The sequence below is a fragment of the Mobula birostris genome, chromosome 3, assembly GCF_030028105.1.
Source record: "Mobula birostris isolate sMobBir1 chromosome 3, sMobBir1.hap1, whole genome shotgun sequence".
In the NCBI taxonomy this organism is placed as follows: domain Eukaryota; kingdom Metazoa; phylum Chordata; class Chondrichthyes; order Myliobatiformes; family Myliobatidae; genus Mobula; species Mobula birostris.
Genome location: NC_092372.1, coordinates 19,266,523 through 19,281,473, shown reverse-complemented (window position 1 = coordinate 19,281,473; position 14,951 = coordinate 19,266,523). Strand labels below are relative to the sequence as shown.

The 14,951-nt window shown below is 40.4% G+C and overlaps 1 protein-coding gene and 1 long non-coding RNA gene across 3 annotated transcripts in view; one reads left to right on the top strand and one right to left on the bottom strand.

The window, feature by feature from the left end:
* The window catches only part of zfr (zinc finger RNA binding protein), a 69,205-nt gene extending 62,687 nt beyond the window's left edge, over nucleotides 1-6,518 (top strand). For both annotated transcript variants that reach the window (XM_072252303.1, XM_072252302.1), the window contains exons 20-21: nucleotides 2,526-2,623; nucleotides 5,472-6,518. In XM_072252303.1, coding sequence (XP_072108404.1) covers nucleotides 2,526-2,623; nucleotides 5,472-5,657 — 284 coding nt within the window. In that variant the 3' untranslated portion in view covers nucleotides 5,658-6,518. The remainder of the gene's footprint in view (nucleotides 1-2,525; nucleotides 2,624-5,471) is intronic.
* A 3,414-nt stretch (nucleotides 6,519-9,932) lies between these two features.
* The window catches only part of LOC140194542 (uncharacterized), a 44,335-nt gene continuing 39,316 nt past the window's right edge, over nucleotides 9,933-14,951 (bottom strand). The window contains exon 3 of the long non-coding RNA XR_011885237.1: nucleotides 9,933-10,897. This is a non-coding gene — a long non-coding RNA (uncharacterized lncRNA). The remainder of the gene's footprint in view (nucleotides 10,898-14,951) is intronic.

The window sequence follows — 14,951 nt, the reverse complement described above, 5'->3', positions numbered from 1 at the left end:
ACCGTACCTAACTGGACGGACAAACAACCATTGTACAAATACAAAAAGAAAATAAACAAATAAATAATGAGATGAAGAGTCCCTGAAAGTGAGTCCATAGGGTGGGAACAGTTCAGTGACGAGGTGAGTGAAGTTATCCCCCTCTAGTTCAAGAGTCGGGTGGTTGAGACGTGATAACTGTTCCTGAACCTGGTGGTGTGGGTCTTGAGGCTCCTGTACCGCCTCCCTGATGGCAGTGGTGAGAAGAGAGCACGGTCTGGGTGGTATGGGTCTCGATGATGGATACTGCTTTCTGGCAACAGCAGTCTGTGTGGATGTACTTGACGGTGGGTGGGGCTTTTCTGGTGATGGATTGGGTCCTCACTGAGCATATCTACAAGGAGCGCTGTCGCAGGAAAGCAGCATCTATCATGGAGGACCCTCACTTCCCAGGCTATGCTCTCTTCTCGCTGGAAGAAGGTACAGAGGTGTTAGTTTACTCGCCCCAACGCCAAACTGATTGCACAAACTACGGGCTCACTTTCAAGGACTACAACCCATGTTCTCAGTATTATATATTTATTAATTATGTTTCTATTTTCTTTTTGTATTTGCACCATTGGTCTTTTGCACATTGATTGTCCATCTTTGTGTAGCTTTTAGAAAGTAGAAGAGTACAGCAGAGCAACAAGCCCACACATTTCTGCCAAACCAGCTGAAAAGCAAATCAAAATCACCCAAACACTAAACCCTCCTACCCACTCCATGTCCATATCCATCCATCCTTCCTTCCTTCCTTACATCCACGTGTCTATCCAAACATCTTTTAAAAACATCTAATATATTTGCCGCTACCACCATACCAGGCAGTGCATTCCAGGCATCCATAACTCTGAGTAAAAAAACTTGCCTGTCACATCTACCCCTTCTCAGCTTCAATGCATGCCCTCTGGCGTTAGACATTACAACCCTGGGAGATGCTCTCTGTCCACTCTATCTGTGTCTCTCAAAATCTTGTAAACCTCTATGATCTCCCCATAGTTTTCGTGCCAGAAAAAAAAACAACCCAAGTTTATCCAGTCTCATGTCCTCTAAACCAAGCAGCATCCTGGTAAATCTCTTCTGCCTCCTCTCCAAAGCCTCGTCATCGTTCCTATAATGGGGCAACCAACATTGTGTGCAATACTGTAGATGTTGCCTAACCAGAGTTTTATAAAGTTGCAAATTAACTTACCGACTTTTGAAAGCAATGCCTCGATTAATAAAAGCTAATCCTTTCCTAAGCCTTATTAATCACCCTATCGACCTGATTATACTGTATTTCTTTTAATTTACTGTGAATGCTCACAATAAAATTAATCTCAGGGTTCTATATGGTGACATACATACTTTGGTTATAAATTTACTTTCAACTTTAGAATTATGAGTTCTGCAAAAAAATTTGCCTGATAATGTTAGTTGGCCTTTTATTCATAGTCAACAGTTGATCAGGAGATGATCAAGGGAAAGAATCTCTGCTTATCAAAATCATTTTTTCAGTGATGTGACATCTGTGACAAAGTTGGCATTTATTAACCATTCCTAATTGCTCCTATGTGGCTTCCTAGGACAGCGATGTTCAACTGCATGAGTGTTTCTGATGTTGATGATGGCCAGTCCAGGCTAGCTAAAAATTATAGGTCTCCTTCCCTGAAGCTATTTGTGAAACAATTTGTTTTTGTTTTCAGCAATTTTTAGTTTTATTGTAGCTTTAGTTTATTACCCATTTAAATTCCCTCAATCGTACTGAACCATTGGACTAGTCTATTAATAATGATGGTGTTGTACCTTCTAGTGTGCAACTTTATAGATGGGCTGAGGGGCCTCTTTCTTTGGTGTAATTTGGGCCATAGGTTTAATTGGTCCAAAGTGTACTGTACTTTCATGTTATTCATTCATATTCTTGTATTTGAGGAGACTATCTGTTTATTTTGAACCTATGTCTGCTCTGGGCATTCTCAACATTCTCCCATCTATTTCCTTGCAATCTGCATATTCCCTAATTGACCATGTCTTTGGGATGTGGGAGGGAACTGGAATCCCTTCACGTGAACAGTATCTGAAGTCAGGTTTGAATCTGAGTCATTAGAGCTGTGAGACAGTATATCTAACTGCTAGGCTTTATGCTTTTGCTAACTTTAAATTGGTATTTTTGGACTTGGCAGAAAAAAGATCCAGAAATAAATCTGTGTAAGCAGTACCGTTTACTTCTGCTGGCTTCCATATAGGCTTTCCCAATATTTCAGCATTGATGTGAACTTTGGGGAGATGTGACTTCAGGCAATAGCCAAAATTTATTCAGGAGTAAGTGGAAATGATTAGCTGATGACACGTGGAATTGGTATGAGTTGTAGTTTGTGAAGCTGGGGAACAGAAGATCATGCTTCCTTGCGGCAAGCTAGTTTTGGTTCAGCTTTGGTATCCTGCAAAACGAAGAAACTGCAATAATGTTTGAGAATAAGTCCTAAATGCTGTGAAATAGCTATTTTCCTTAACTTTGTTTTCAGGTGGTCCTGGTCTCTATGATCCTTGTGAAAAGAATCCTACCGATACATTGAATTCAGTGACGGCACAGCAACGGGAAGATATAACAACTAGTGCACAGGTATGACTCTCAGCATGAAAGGACAGCTATAAAAGTCCATCTTAATTATTGTAGTGGTCTGTCCTGATGATGCATTGCTAGAATAAACTATTCTGAATTTTTGTAGTTAGCTACTGATGCTAATTACTTCCATAATTATATTTTGTTCCCTATTTGGTATTAGATTGGTTTCCATGCCTCACCCCTACTCTCCCATTTGTGTAGACTCTGTTTAGACTACATGCTAGTCATCCATGTTCAATATCGTAATTCTCCATTTGCCTCATGATCTATAAGCATTTTCAAATTTTCCTTATTGTGACAAATTCGCCTCTAATTAGTTTGTATGTTGCACATGGGTTTTCTCTGGGTGCTCCTGTTTCCTCCCTCTGTTCAAAGATGTCCTGGTTTGTAGGTTAATTGGTCATTGTAAATTGTCCTGTGATAAGGCTAGGGTTAAGTAGGAAGTTCTTGGCAATATGGCTTGTATCTCTAAATAATAAGTAAATACAGGTTTAGTGTCTCTGGATTCAGATGTTGCCACTACCAGTCATATTTGACACATTTAACAATTTAAAGTGACTAGATTTTACTCATATCCTCCTTTTTTTTAAGAAAAAGTATGCTTTCTATTCAGATTGTGGAAATTAAGTGAATGAAATTGAAATAGAATAGAAGAAAAATCCCAAGGGTTTCCTGTGATCATTGGAAACATAGAAACATGGAAAACCTACAGCACAATACAGGCCCTTCGGCCCACAGAGTTGTGCCGAACATGTCCCTACCTTAGAAATTACTAGGCTTACCTATAGCCCTCTATTTTACTAAGCTCCAAATTAGTAAATTGAAACTATCGTACTGTCAATTACTCCCGTGATTAGAGATGGTGCAAATTACCTTGCATTTGAAATGCTATTACCTTGTGTTTGGGAAGGTGGGTGGTTGGAGTGTGGAATGGATAGTGCAACAAAGAAATACATTCATTCATTTTCTTCTGTGTCTACAAATTGACTTTGGCCCACCCTGTTAGCTCTGCCAGAACCATTTGTTCCTATCTTTCAGTGCATGTTTTGGAGCAGAAAATGGTACATAGATTCTAGTTCCATGCCTTTTCCAAACAGCAAAAGAATCAGTGTGGCCAGCAGTTGGAACTGTGCATTCCTTGTCATAGGTGAAACAAGACTAATGCATGGTCTTGCTGCAGCTCCAAGGGGCGATGAACTTTGAAAGCAGCAACGACTAAGGAATATTTCTTTTTGCAGATGGTAAAAGGGGTCGTTTTCCTAGCGAGCAGCAGGAAGCTATCTGTTGTAGCTTAATTATTTATACTCCTTCTAGAGCGGCAGCTCCATAACAGGCCCTTCCAACCCAACAAACCCACTCCTCCCAGTTACACATGTGTGACCAATTAACCTTCTAACCTGTACATCTCTGAACAGTGGGAGGAAACCCACGTGGTTATGGGGAGAATGTACAAAGTTTGTTCAGATGGTGGTGGGAACTGAACCCTTGTCACTATATATAGCTTCATGCTAACTGTTACGCTATACTGTGACGCCCTAACTGACAAAAATTTGGTATAATTTGGATAAGGAGAATGCACAATCGGAATCATGGGAATAACCCCAACTTTTTTCAGTGCACTAAGATTTCTTTGCCTCACCCCCTTCCCCACTTTTCTTCCTGCAAGAGTGGCAGGTTAGAGTTGTAGGCCCCACCTCTGCAAGTTCAGTTCTCCAGCAGGCAGGTAGCATTAGCAGACCGTCAGAGCAGGAAATGTTCATTGGTTCAACCTAAAGATGGCTTCTAGGTTTTCAACCATCATGGATCAGAGATTAGTTGGCAGACATCTGGAGTAAAAGTTGAAAGCTAAGGTCTTCAGCTTGCTGGGCACATTGAACATAGAACAGCTCAGGTCCAGGCCCTTCATCCCACAATGTTGTGATGAACCAATTAAATTAGTAATCCAATGGCTAACTAAACGCATCCCTTCTACCTACACAATGTCCCTATTCTATTTTCCTTACATTCATGTGCCTATCTAGATGTCTCTTAAAAGTCCCTAAGGTATCTGTTTCTACCCACCTGGTATGCAGTACATTCCAGGCACCCACCACTATCTGTGGGGGAGAAAAATTTGCCCCTGACATCTCTTTGAAATGACCCCTCTGGTATTAGATATTTCAACCTGGGAAAAAGATGCTGTGTATCTATGCCTCTCACAATCTTATAAACCTCTATCAGATTTCCCCTCAGCCTCTACCGCTCCAGAGAAAACAACCCAAGTTTATCTAACCTCTCAGTATAGCATATGCCCTCTAGTGCAGCCAGCATCCTGGTAAACCTCTTCTGCACCCTCTCCAAAGCCTTGGCATTCTTCCTAAAATGGGGTGACCAGAACTCTGTGCAATACTCCTGCTGCGACCTAGCTAGAGTTTTAGAAAGCTGCAACGAAACTTCCTGACTTTTGAACCCAATGCCTTGACTAATAAAGACAAGCATGCCATATGTCTTCTTAGCCACCTTATCAACCCGTGTAGTCACTTTCAGGGAGCTATGAACTTGGACCCTTAGGTCCCTCTGATCAGCAATATTGTTAAGGGTCTATTCCTTAACAGTGTACTGCTGTGTACATTTGACTTGTCAAGGTGCAACACTTCATATTTGCCCGGATTAAGCACCATCTCCAAACTCAGAATCTGTAACCTTGTCTTCGGTTTGTCACTAACTTCTGTAAGGGGACCTGAACCATCTTTCTACATTATAAGCGTGACAAAAATGGAATGTTGAATTCTACCTTGATCTGGTATGTAATTTCTATTCAGAGGAAACAAACTACAATTTGGATTTTTTTCGTTCCATTCTACAGTTTGCTCTGAGATTAGTAGCATTCCGTCAGATTCACAAAGTCTTGGGAATGGATCCGTTACCTCAGATGAATCCGCGTTTCAGTGTACGTAATCGAAAGAGGAGGAGGGACAACAGTGATGGTACCGATGGATTGGAAGCAGAGGGAAAGAAAGATAAAAAAGATTTTGACAGTGGAGAATTCTAAATCATTTTGCAGAATGTCCAAGGTTGTTCATACAAAATTGACCATCTATGGACTGAAAAAATAAAGTCTGATTTGTAAGTGTTTCGATATTATTTTAAATATAGTTATGTTAAATGTAAATAAGGTACTCACGCTTACACTCAGTGGCATGATGTCTAAGCATATTTAAACAAACCAATTGTTAATGGTTCCATTTGTGACACTTATACAGAACTACTAAATTACATAATTTTTCTCTATTGTTTAATGACCAGTGCTAAACTTGTTTTATAATTTGAAGAGATGCGTATGTAAAATAGTATTGCTTCCTTAAACATTCATCTGTTTAGAATGTTAAAAGCAGGGTGGAGGGTCATGTAGATTTCACTAATACAAGTGAAAGTATTTCTAAGGTTTGCAATGTAGTACTGGAACTTGAATTCAACTAAATACTTGCTTATGCAGAACCTGTGACTTGTCTGTTAAGTATAAAGATGAATGTGAATAAGGATTTGATTTCTTCAGTCTATCTCAAGTTCATAGTTGTGCATTGAAGGAAATAAGCAGTCCTATATTGAGCTTGCCAGCAGTTTTAATACAGTGCTTTACTTTCGTTCCTAGTACGTCAACTTGCATGACTGATCTATACCCTTCGAAGTTTGTGTTGTAGAAATGCTTTTTATGAAGCTAACAGTTTTCATGTTTTTTGTTTTTGTTTTCAATGGAAAAGTTATGTAGTTTGTTTTGTATGGTTCAAATATGTAGTAATAAGCTTGTATGCAATTGCCATGTTGAACATCTCTGTTGTAATTGAGGTTGGATTGTACCCCTGTGTATACTTTGTCAATTCTTACTCAACAATAAAACTTAAAGCAACACAAACATCCCTTTAAGTTTCTCATTGGATTTTGCTTGGTGTAACACAGTTCCTAATTGTGTGAAATGTTTTTGTTGTGTTCTAATGGCCCTCTGTTGGTCGAGGTTGACCATGGGTATGGTGTCAATATGAAAGCCAGGGTAGTATGATGTGGAGAGCAGGCTGCCCCCCTCTCCACGCGGCTGATGAATCCAAAGGAACGGCAGAGACCCATGCAGTTTAGCACCAGCTGCGTTGCTGGAGTGTCCAGTCAGTTTTGAACTCTGTTGGACGTTTTGGGGACTCCAGCACCAGGTTTTTTCTCTCGGTTTATTCCTGAAGCCTTTCCCTGAGTGGGTATAGCACCATGCAGTGGAGGTTTGAGACCATTTTTTTTGCTTCCAGATGAGCTGCCAACCATGGCTGACGAGTCCCATCTGCCGGGAGCGATTGGTTTTAAGGTTTCAGTAACTGGCCTTTTTCTCTACTCCAGTCGGTAGAAACTGTTCCACTGGCTAGTAGCTAAGCCACATAGACAATCAGGAGCTGGACTTGGTTGTCAGAGGCTATTTGAGACACATATCATTGGGATCATTGGGAGAGGTAGTGGGAGCTGTTCCCCACTCCCTCTCCTGGCTATGACAACCTTAAAAATATTTTGTATCCAGTTATCTTGTTGCAAAATCCAGAGGTTACAACATAAAATTAGGCATCTATTCTATGATGAACTGCCATACAGTTTTAAATTACTGGCTTAAAGAAGGCTGGGTGACTGGATCACAGGCTGAGCAGCAAATCAGAAGTAACAATAGTTAAAATGCAAAACTAGAGCCCCAAATGTGTGTATTGGGAATACAGAGACTAGAGTTCAAATCCCACCATGGTAACAATAACATTTAAAATCAATTAATTACTTGGTGCTCTTTTTTGAAACAAAGCAGATAACAAGGGCACTGTTTGTTCAGTATCACGAGGCTCACAACAATGCACATGATTCTTTAAGGTCTGGAATATTCTGTTCAGAGCATTTAAGATGGACATTAAGTGCTGCCCACACTTCAAACCATGGGGTTTGAAGCTGCTGTCAGAAATCAAAATAGGCACTGTAGCTACGCAATTTTACTGCATTTACTACTGATAGTACATTTTATACTGGGGGAGAGTGCAGAGGCAAAATCACCAGGACTTGACTTGGAGTTGTAAGACTAAAATACACTGCAGCTGTTGTGTCTTGAGATCACAGGGTGGTGGAGAGCAGTGAGAGGATTTTACTGAACTCCTGTGGAAGGGAAGATTTAAACTTAAGCGTAGGCACCCCTGGAAGAGACTTTGCGGTGTAGTAGTCCCATCACAAACAAGAGAAAATCTGCAGTTGCTGGAAATCCAAGCAACACACAAAATGCTGGAGGAACTCAGCAGGACAGTCGGCATCTATGGAGAAGAGTAAACAGCCGATATTTTGGGCCCAGACCTTCAGCAGGAGTCCTGAGTTCCTCCAGCATTTTGTGTGTGTTGCTTGGATTTCCAGCATCTGCAGATTTTCTCTTGGTTGTAGCTGTTGTATCCTGATGATTTTGATCCAATGGTTCTTCAGAAGTCAAGAATGAGGCATAAAACTTGTTGCTTATGGCCGTTTTAATTAAACATTAAAAGAACAAAGGAATGAGGAAGGAGAATGGCAAATGCAGAGTCTAATAGCCAGGAGGAAGATGAAGACAAAAGAAACTGATCCAATGTGGTCTAGTTGTTTTATGAGATTGCTAATCCCATTGAATTTCCATAGATAAATTAACCAATAAGATTAGTCCCTATTCAAGTAATGCGATACCTGCAACTACAAACACCAAAAAACTTAAACAATTAAAGTATATGTGAGCATATAACAATAGAAACAAGTTTAAAGTTAAATAAAGGAAATAACAATTATGCAATTCAATGCAAAATTCCTCCATTTGATTCTAAATCACACGTTTAGAATGAATACATCTGCCAAGAGCAATCATTGTTATGGAAAGGCCATGAATACCCATGCCATAGGACAAAGAACATGTTACCCAGGTGTTAGAAACATAGAAAACCTACAGCACAATACAGGCCCTTTGGCCCACAAAGCTGTGCTGAATATGTCCTTACCTTGGAAATTACCTAGGGTTATCCATAGCCCACAGTTCTTCTGCTCCTCAATTCTCTCCATGCTGCATTGAGGCTGCTTCATGCACCCACACTGAGCTCATGATTTTCATCAAATTTGTCTCAAACTTGTTCCCCGGTTTTGGTCCATTTCTGACACCTCTCTTACCTTTCTTGAACTCTCCATCTCTGAAGGGTACTGTCTACCGACCTCTTTTATAAACCTGATTCCAATGGCTATCTTGACCACATCTCTTACCGTCCTGTCTCCTGTAAAAATGCTGTTCCCTTTTCTCAGCTCCTTCGTCTCTGTAGCCTCTGTTCCCAGGGTGAGGCTTTCCTTTCTAGATCGTCAGATGTTTCCTCCTCCAAAGAACACAGTTTCTCTTCCTCCACCACTGATGCAGCCATCACCCACACCTCCATTTTCCAGACATCTGTGCTTACCCCATCTTCCTGCCTCCTTAACAGGGATAGAGTTTCTTTTGTCCTCACCCACCACCCCATGAGCCTGTGCATCCAACACATCATTCATTGCCACTCTTACCATCTTCAACGGGATCCAACCACCAAGCACATCCGTATTTCTGTATTCCACCACCATCCACCCCCAGCTCTTTCGCCGCTATCCTGAAGGATCACTCCTCTTGTGATTCCCTTGTCTATTCGTCCCTCCCTGCAAACCTCTTTCTTGGAATGTATCCTTGCAAGTGACAAGAAATGCTACACCTGCCCATTCACCTCCTCTCCCTCCCCTCCATTCTGGATCTCAGACAGTTCTTCCGGGTGAGGAAACACTTCACCTGCGAACCTGTTGGGTCATCCATTGTGTCTGAGTTCCTCCAACATTTTGAATGTGTTGCTCTGCATTTCCAGTATCAGCTGAATCTGTGTTTGTGGTACCTGTGTTAAGTATAAAAATAATCAAGAATTCACTGAATTTTTGGAATTATCGAAGGGTATTCATAGGATTGTGTCATCGTTAGGTTTGTAAGTAGGCACACTCACGTGAGTTTGAACTGTATTAATGATTGCCCTTGTACAAGTTAAAAAGATGTAAATGATGCATATCAGGACAAATATTATGACTCATAATATTGAGTAACCCCAGCTTCCTAGACCATATTGAATCCAGTCAAAGGGATGTACTTTAGCTGTTTCTTTACAAATGTTGTTCAGCCAAATCAGTTGTGTCTTCACACTTGTCAGGTATATAAGAACAGGCCCCCACCCTTAACTGCCAAGAGAAGATCTAATGCCATATCATTTTGAAGATCCATTTTACATATGGCAACTATTCAAAGTTCAAATTCAAAGTAAATTTATTATTAAAGTACATATATGTCACCATATACAACCCCGAGATTCATTTTCTTGTGGGCAATCGTGGTAAATACAAATAAACACGATAGAGTCAATGAAAGACCGCACCCAACAAGACGGACTACAACCAATATAAAAAAAACAACAAAATGTGGAAATACAAAAAGAAAGAGAAAAACAATAATAAAAGATAAATGACAATAAATATGGAGAACATGAGATGAAGAGTTCTTGAAAGTGTGTCCATAGGTTGTGGAAACATTTCAATGATGGGATGAGGGATGTTATCCCCTCTGGTTCGAGAGCCTGATGGGTGAAGGGTAATAGCTGTTCCTGAATCTGGTGGTGAGGGTACTGAGGCTTCCTGCTGGCAACAGTGAGAAGGGAGCATAGCCTGGATGTTCGGGGTCATTAATGATGGATGCTGCTTTCCTGCAACAGTGCTCTGTATAGACGTGCTCAATGGTGGGGAGAGCTTTACCCGTGATGGGTACACTTTCATAGTGTCTGGTATATATTGACATTCTCAACAGCTAGAGACATTAACAGCATCAGCAAATTCATGTGATACCCACAAGTACATATTATGAGCAAACTCAGTTGGCACATTATGAATAGGGAAAATTGGCAGAAATATAACAATGAATAATATTAGAATATGCATCATAATAAACAGCAATTTGAAGTCTTCAGGCTGGTTAGTGATTTGCCACTGTAACCCAGCAGTGCAGGTACTAAGTTAGAGGTTACCAGCACATTAACTGCAGAACTTGTCTTTGTTGGGTACCGCTTTAGCTTCTTTACGGTGGCTAGCATGCATTCACTTGCTTTTAACTTCTCCTTCCACCGCTAGCATGTTATTACCCTTGCGCAGTCATGGCCATCATAGTCTTCCATATCCGATGGTAACAGGGTAGCTGGATTCACTGGCGTCGTTTGCTGAATTAGGTACCTCAAGAACAGAAGACCACTTGTTACTTCCGAGGCCCTATTCATAGTCGGTAAGGTGTGTAATGAGTGCGGACATCAAACTTTTAAAACTTGGTCAAACACAATGCCACAAACAGCCATGACTGCTTGTAAGCACAGACCCCATCCTAATTCTACATTTTCCATTTTGGCAGAGTAAGAACTACCAGGACACTGGGTTCTTGAGTTACGATAGAATTCTGTTTATTTTCTCATCCTTTGGGTTCTTCCAGGAGTCAAGAACGAAGGGCAGTCATAATTCTTATCATGGTTCACTTTAGAGTACAAACAAACCTACAAATACTAAGCAAGCTAAATAAAGACTGAGAAACAATGTTAAGAAGCAAATGGATGCAAAGACAAAAAGAATAAAGATGGCGTCTCTGAAAAATACATCACTTTTATAGATAAGAAATTCTTTAGTGGGGATAAACTAGCTAATAGATTACATAATTAAAACAATTACATCACATGGGTAATGTGCTGATGCTCAGCCAATGAAAAACGGTGATAAACTGTTAGTTTAGTGACTATACAGATTTCTGCCAGTGAGTGTGAAAAACACGAGTTTGTTAAAAAGTACAAATCTTATGAAAGGTATTATTAAAAAAATCAGTGGTTTCCAACATTTAAGACTGCCATCAATTAGTCATGCTCCTCGTCGACATACAAAAAGGTTTGCCTATATTGGGGATTCCTAATGCAGGTGCAGTACATAATGTCACCTTTAAAGTTTGAAACACTTCCAGTTGTCCTTCATTAAGAGTCACATTACCTGAACGCTTACTGCTCTTCAACAGGTTGTTGAGTGGTTGTGCAATTTCAGCATATAAATCGACCCATGCTCTGTTGTAGTTCTATGAACCCAGAAATAATCAGGTTTGCAAGACTGCTGTAGGGTAGTTTTGCAAATTTAATAACCTTTGCACAATCCGCAGTGATTTTCTGCTTACCTCGGCAAATCTTTGTTGCAGCTGTGCCTTGTCTAGATTTGTGTTGTGACCCTTGGAGCATAGATAGTTGAAGAAGTAACGCACGTCATGTTCATGCTGGTCCGCCATTTTGGATGTAATCAAGACATCATCTACATATTGTATGACGGTTAAATCAATGGCTGGGACAGTACTGTGAAAACGTCTTAGGCACACACACACACACACACACACACACACACATATATATATATATAATGGCTAGGGTGCCCAAGATTTTTGCACAGTACTGTAGTAATTTTATGTGTTGCACTGTACAGGAAACAAATTTCATGACATATGTGAGAAATGATAAACCTGATTCTGATATGGGTCTCTTCTGTGGATTGAGAGTGGGAAGAGGACAGGGAGAGGGGAATTATGGCTGAAATTCCCCATGACAATTGTAACATTGCCCTTTTTACATGCCTTTTCTATCGCCCATTGTAAGTCGTACTGCACATCCTCTTGCATTTATTCATATTGGTAATATATTTTTGGACTTTATAATATAGTGTGATAAAACTATTTAAAATACTTTCCCAACTTTTTTCAATTTACCGAATGATCAGCAGAACAATTAAAAATCACATATGTTGCTTTTTCACACTTTGGGCCCATTTTTTCCACCAGAGAAAAAACAATGGGTGACTTTCTGATTACTTGTGGACATTGGCGCCATCTAGTGGCTAAAGGTAGCAATAGCAGATTTAATTTACTTCCCTGGAAATCACAGCATTGAAAGACCAATGCCAGTATTTGTGAATCTCATTCTACAATGCACCTGATCAGCATGTCCTATTCCTTCCTGCCTCATATATTCACTAAGCTTCTCATCTTCTGTTCAACATTACATATACTCAGTGGTCACTTTATTAGGTACATCAGTACACCTGCTCGTTAATGCAAATAGCTCATCAGCCAATCATTTGGCAGCAACTCAATTCATAAAAGTATGTTAATTGGTTCAGTTGTTATTCAGACCAAACTTTAGAATGAGGAAGAAATGTGACTTTGTGACTTTGACCGTGGAATGATAGTTGGTGCCACACACAGTGGTTTGAGTATCTCAGATTTTTAAGCACAACATTTTCTAGAGTTTACAGAAAATGGTTCAAAAAACAAAAACATCCAGTGAGCAGCAGTTCAAAAAATGCCTTGTTAATGGGTGAGATCAGAAGAGACTGACCAGACTGTTTCAAGATGACAGGAAGCTGATGGTAACCCAAATAACCATGCATTTTAACAGCGTTGTTTTTAGAAGAACATCTCCGAATCACAGCGTACCAAACCTTGAAGTGGATGTACTACAACAGCAGAAGACCATGAACATACACGCAGTGGCCACTGGGTGTATATGGTATATTGTATATACACAGAGCTGCAAGAAAAAGTTTGTGATTACCTGGTTTTCTACATTAATTACTCTTAAAATGTGGTCTGATCTTCATCTAAGTCACAATAATAAACAAACACAATCTGCCTAAACTAAAAACACACAAACAATTGTAGTTTTCATGTCTTTATTGAACACATTGTTTAAAAATTCATAGTGCAAGTTGGAGAAAGTATGTGAACCCTTGTACTTAATAACTGATAGAACCTCTTTTTGCAGCAATAATCTCCACCAAACATTTCCTGTAATTGCTGATCAGACTTGCACAAGGACGAGGAGGAATTTTAGACCATTCCTCCATACAAAACTATTTTAGTTCCTCAGTATTTCTTGCATAACTTGCATGAACAGCCCTCTTCAGGTCATGCCATAAGACCATAAGACCATAAGACAAAGGAGCAGAAGTCGGCCATTTGGCCCATCGAGTCTGCTCCGCCATTTTATCATGAGCTGATCCATTCTCCTATTTAGTCCCACTCCCCCACCTTTTCACCATAACCTTTGATGCCCTGGCTACTCAGATACCTATCAATCTCTGCCTTAAATACACCCAATGACTTGGCCTCCACTGCTGCCCGTGGCAACAAATTCCATAGATTCACCACCCTCTGGCTAAAAAAATTTCTTCGCATTTCTGTTCTGAATGGGCGCCCTTCAATTCTTAAGTCATGCCCTCTCGTACTAGACTCCCCCATCATGGGAAACAACTTTGCCACATCCACTCTGTCCATGCCTTTCAACATTCGAAATGTTTCTATGAGGTCTCCCCTCGTTCTTCTAAACTCCAAGGAATACAGTTCAAGAGCGGACAAACGTTGCTCATATGTTAACTCTCTCATTCCCGGACTCATTCTAGTGAATCTTCTCTGTACCCTCTCAAACGTCAGCACATCCTTTCTTAAATAAGGAGACCAAAACTGCCCACAGTACTCCAAGTGAGGTCTCACCAGCGCCTTATAGAGCCTCAACATCACATCCCTGCTCCTATACTCTATTCCTCTAGAAACGAATGCCAACATTGCATTCACCTTCTTCACTACTGACTCAACCTGGAGGTTAACTTTAAGGGTATCCTGTACGAGGACTCCCAAGTCCCGTTGCATCTCAGAACTTTGAATTATTTCCCCATTTAAATAATAGTCTGCCTGTTTATTTTTTCTGCCAAAGTGCATAACCATACACTTTCCAACATTGTACTTCATTTGCCACTTCTCTGCCCATTCTTCCAATCTATCCAAGTCTCTCTGCAGACTCTCCGTTTCCTCAGCACTACCGGCCCCTCCACCTATCTTCGTATCGTCAGCAAACTTAGCCACAAAACCATCTATTCCATAATCCAAATTGTTGATGTACAATGTAAAAAGAAGCAGCCCCAACACTGATCCCTGTGGAACACCACCGGTAACTGGCAGCCAACCAGAATAGGATCCCTATATTCCCACTCTCTGTTTCATGCCAATCAGCCAACGCTCCATCCACGTATGTAACTTTCCCGTAATTCCATGGGCTCTTATCTTGTTAAGTAGCCTTGTGTGGCACTTTGTCAAAGGCCTTCTGAAAATCCAAATATACAACATCCACTGCATCTCCCTTGTCTAGCCTACTGGTAATTTCCTCAAAAAATTGTAATAGGTTTGTCAGGCAGGATTTTCCTTTAAGGAATCCATGCT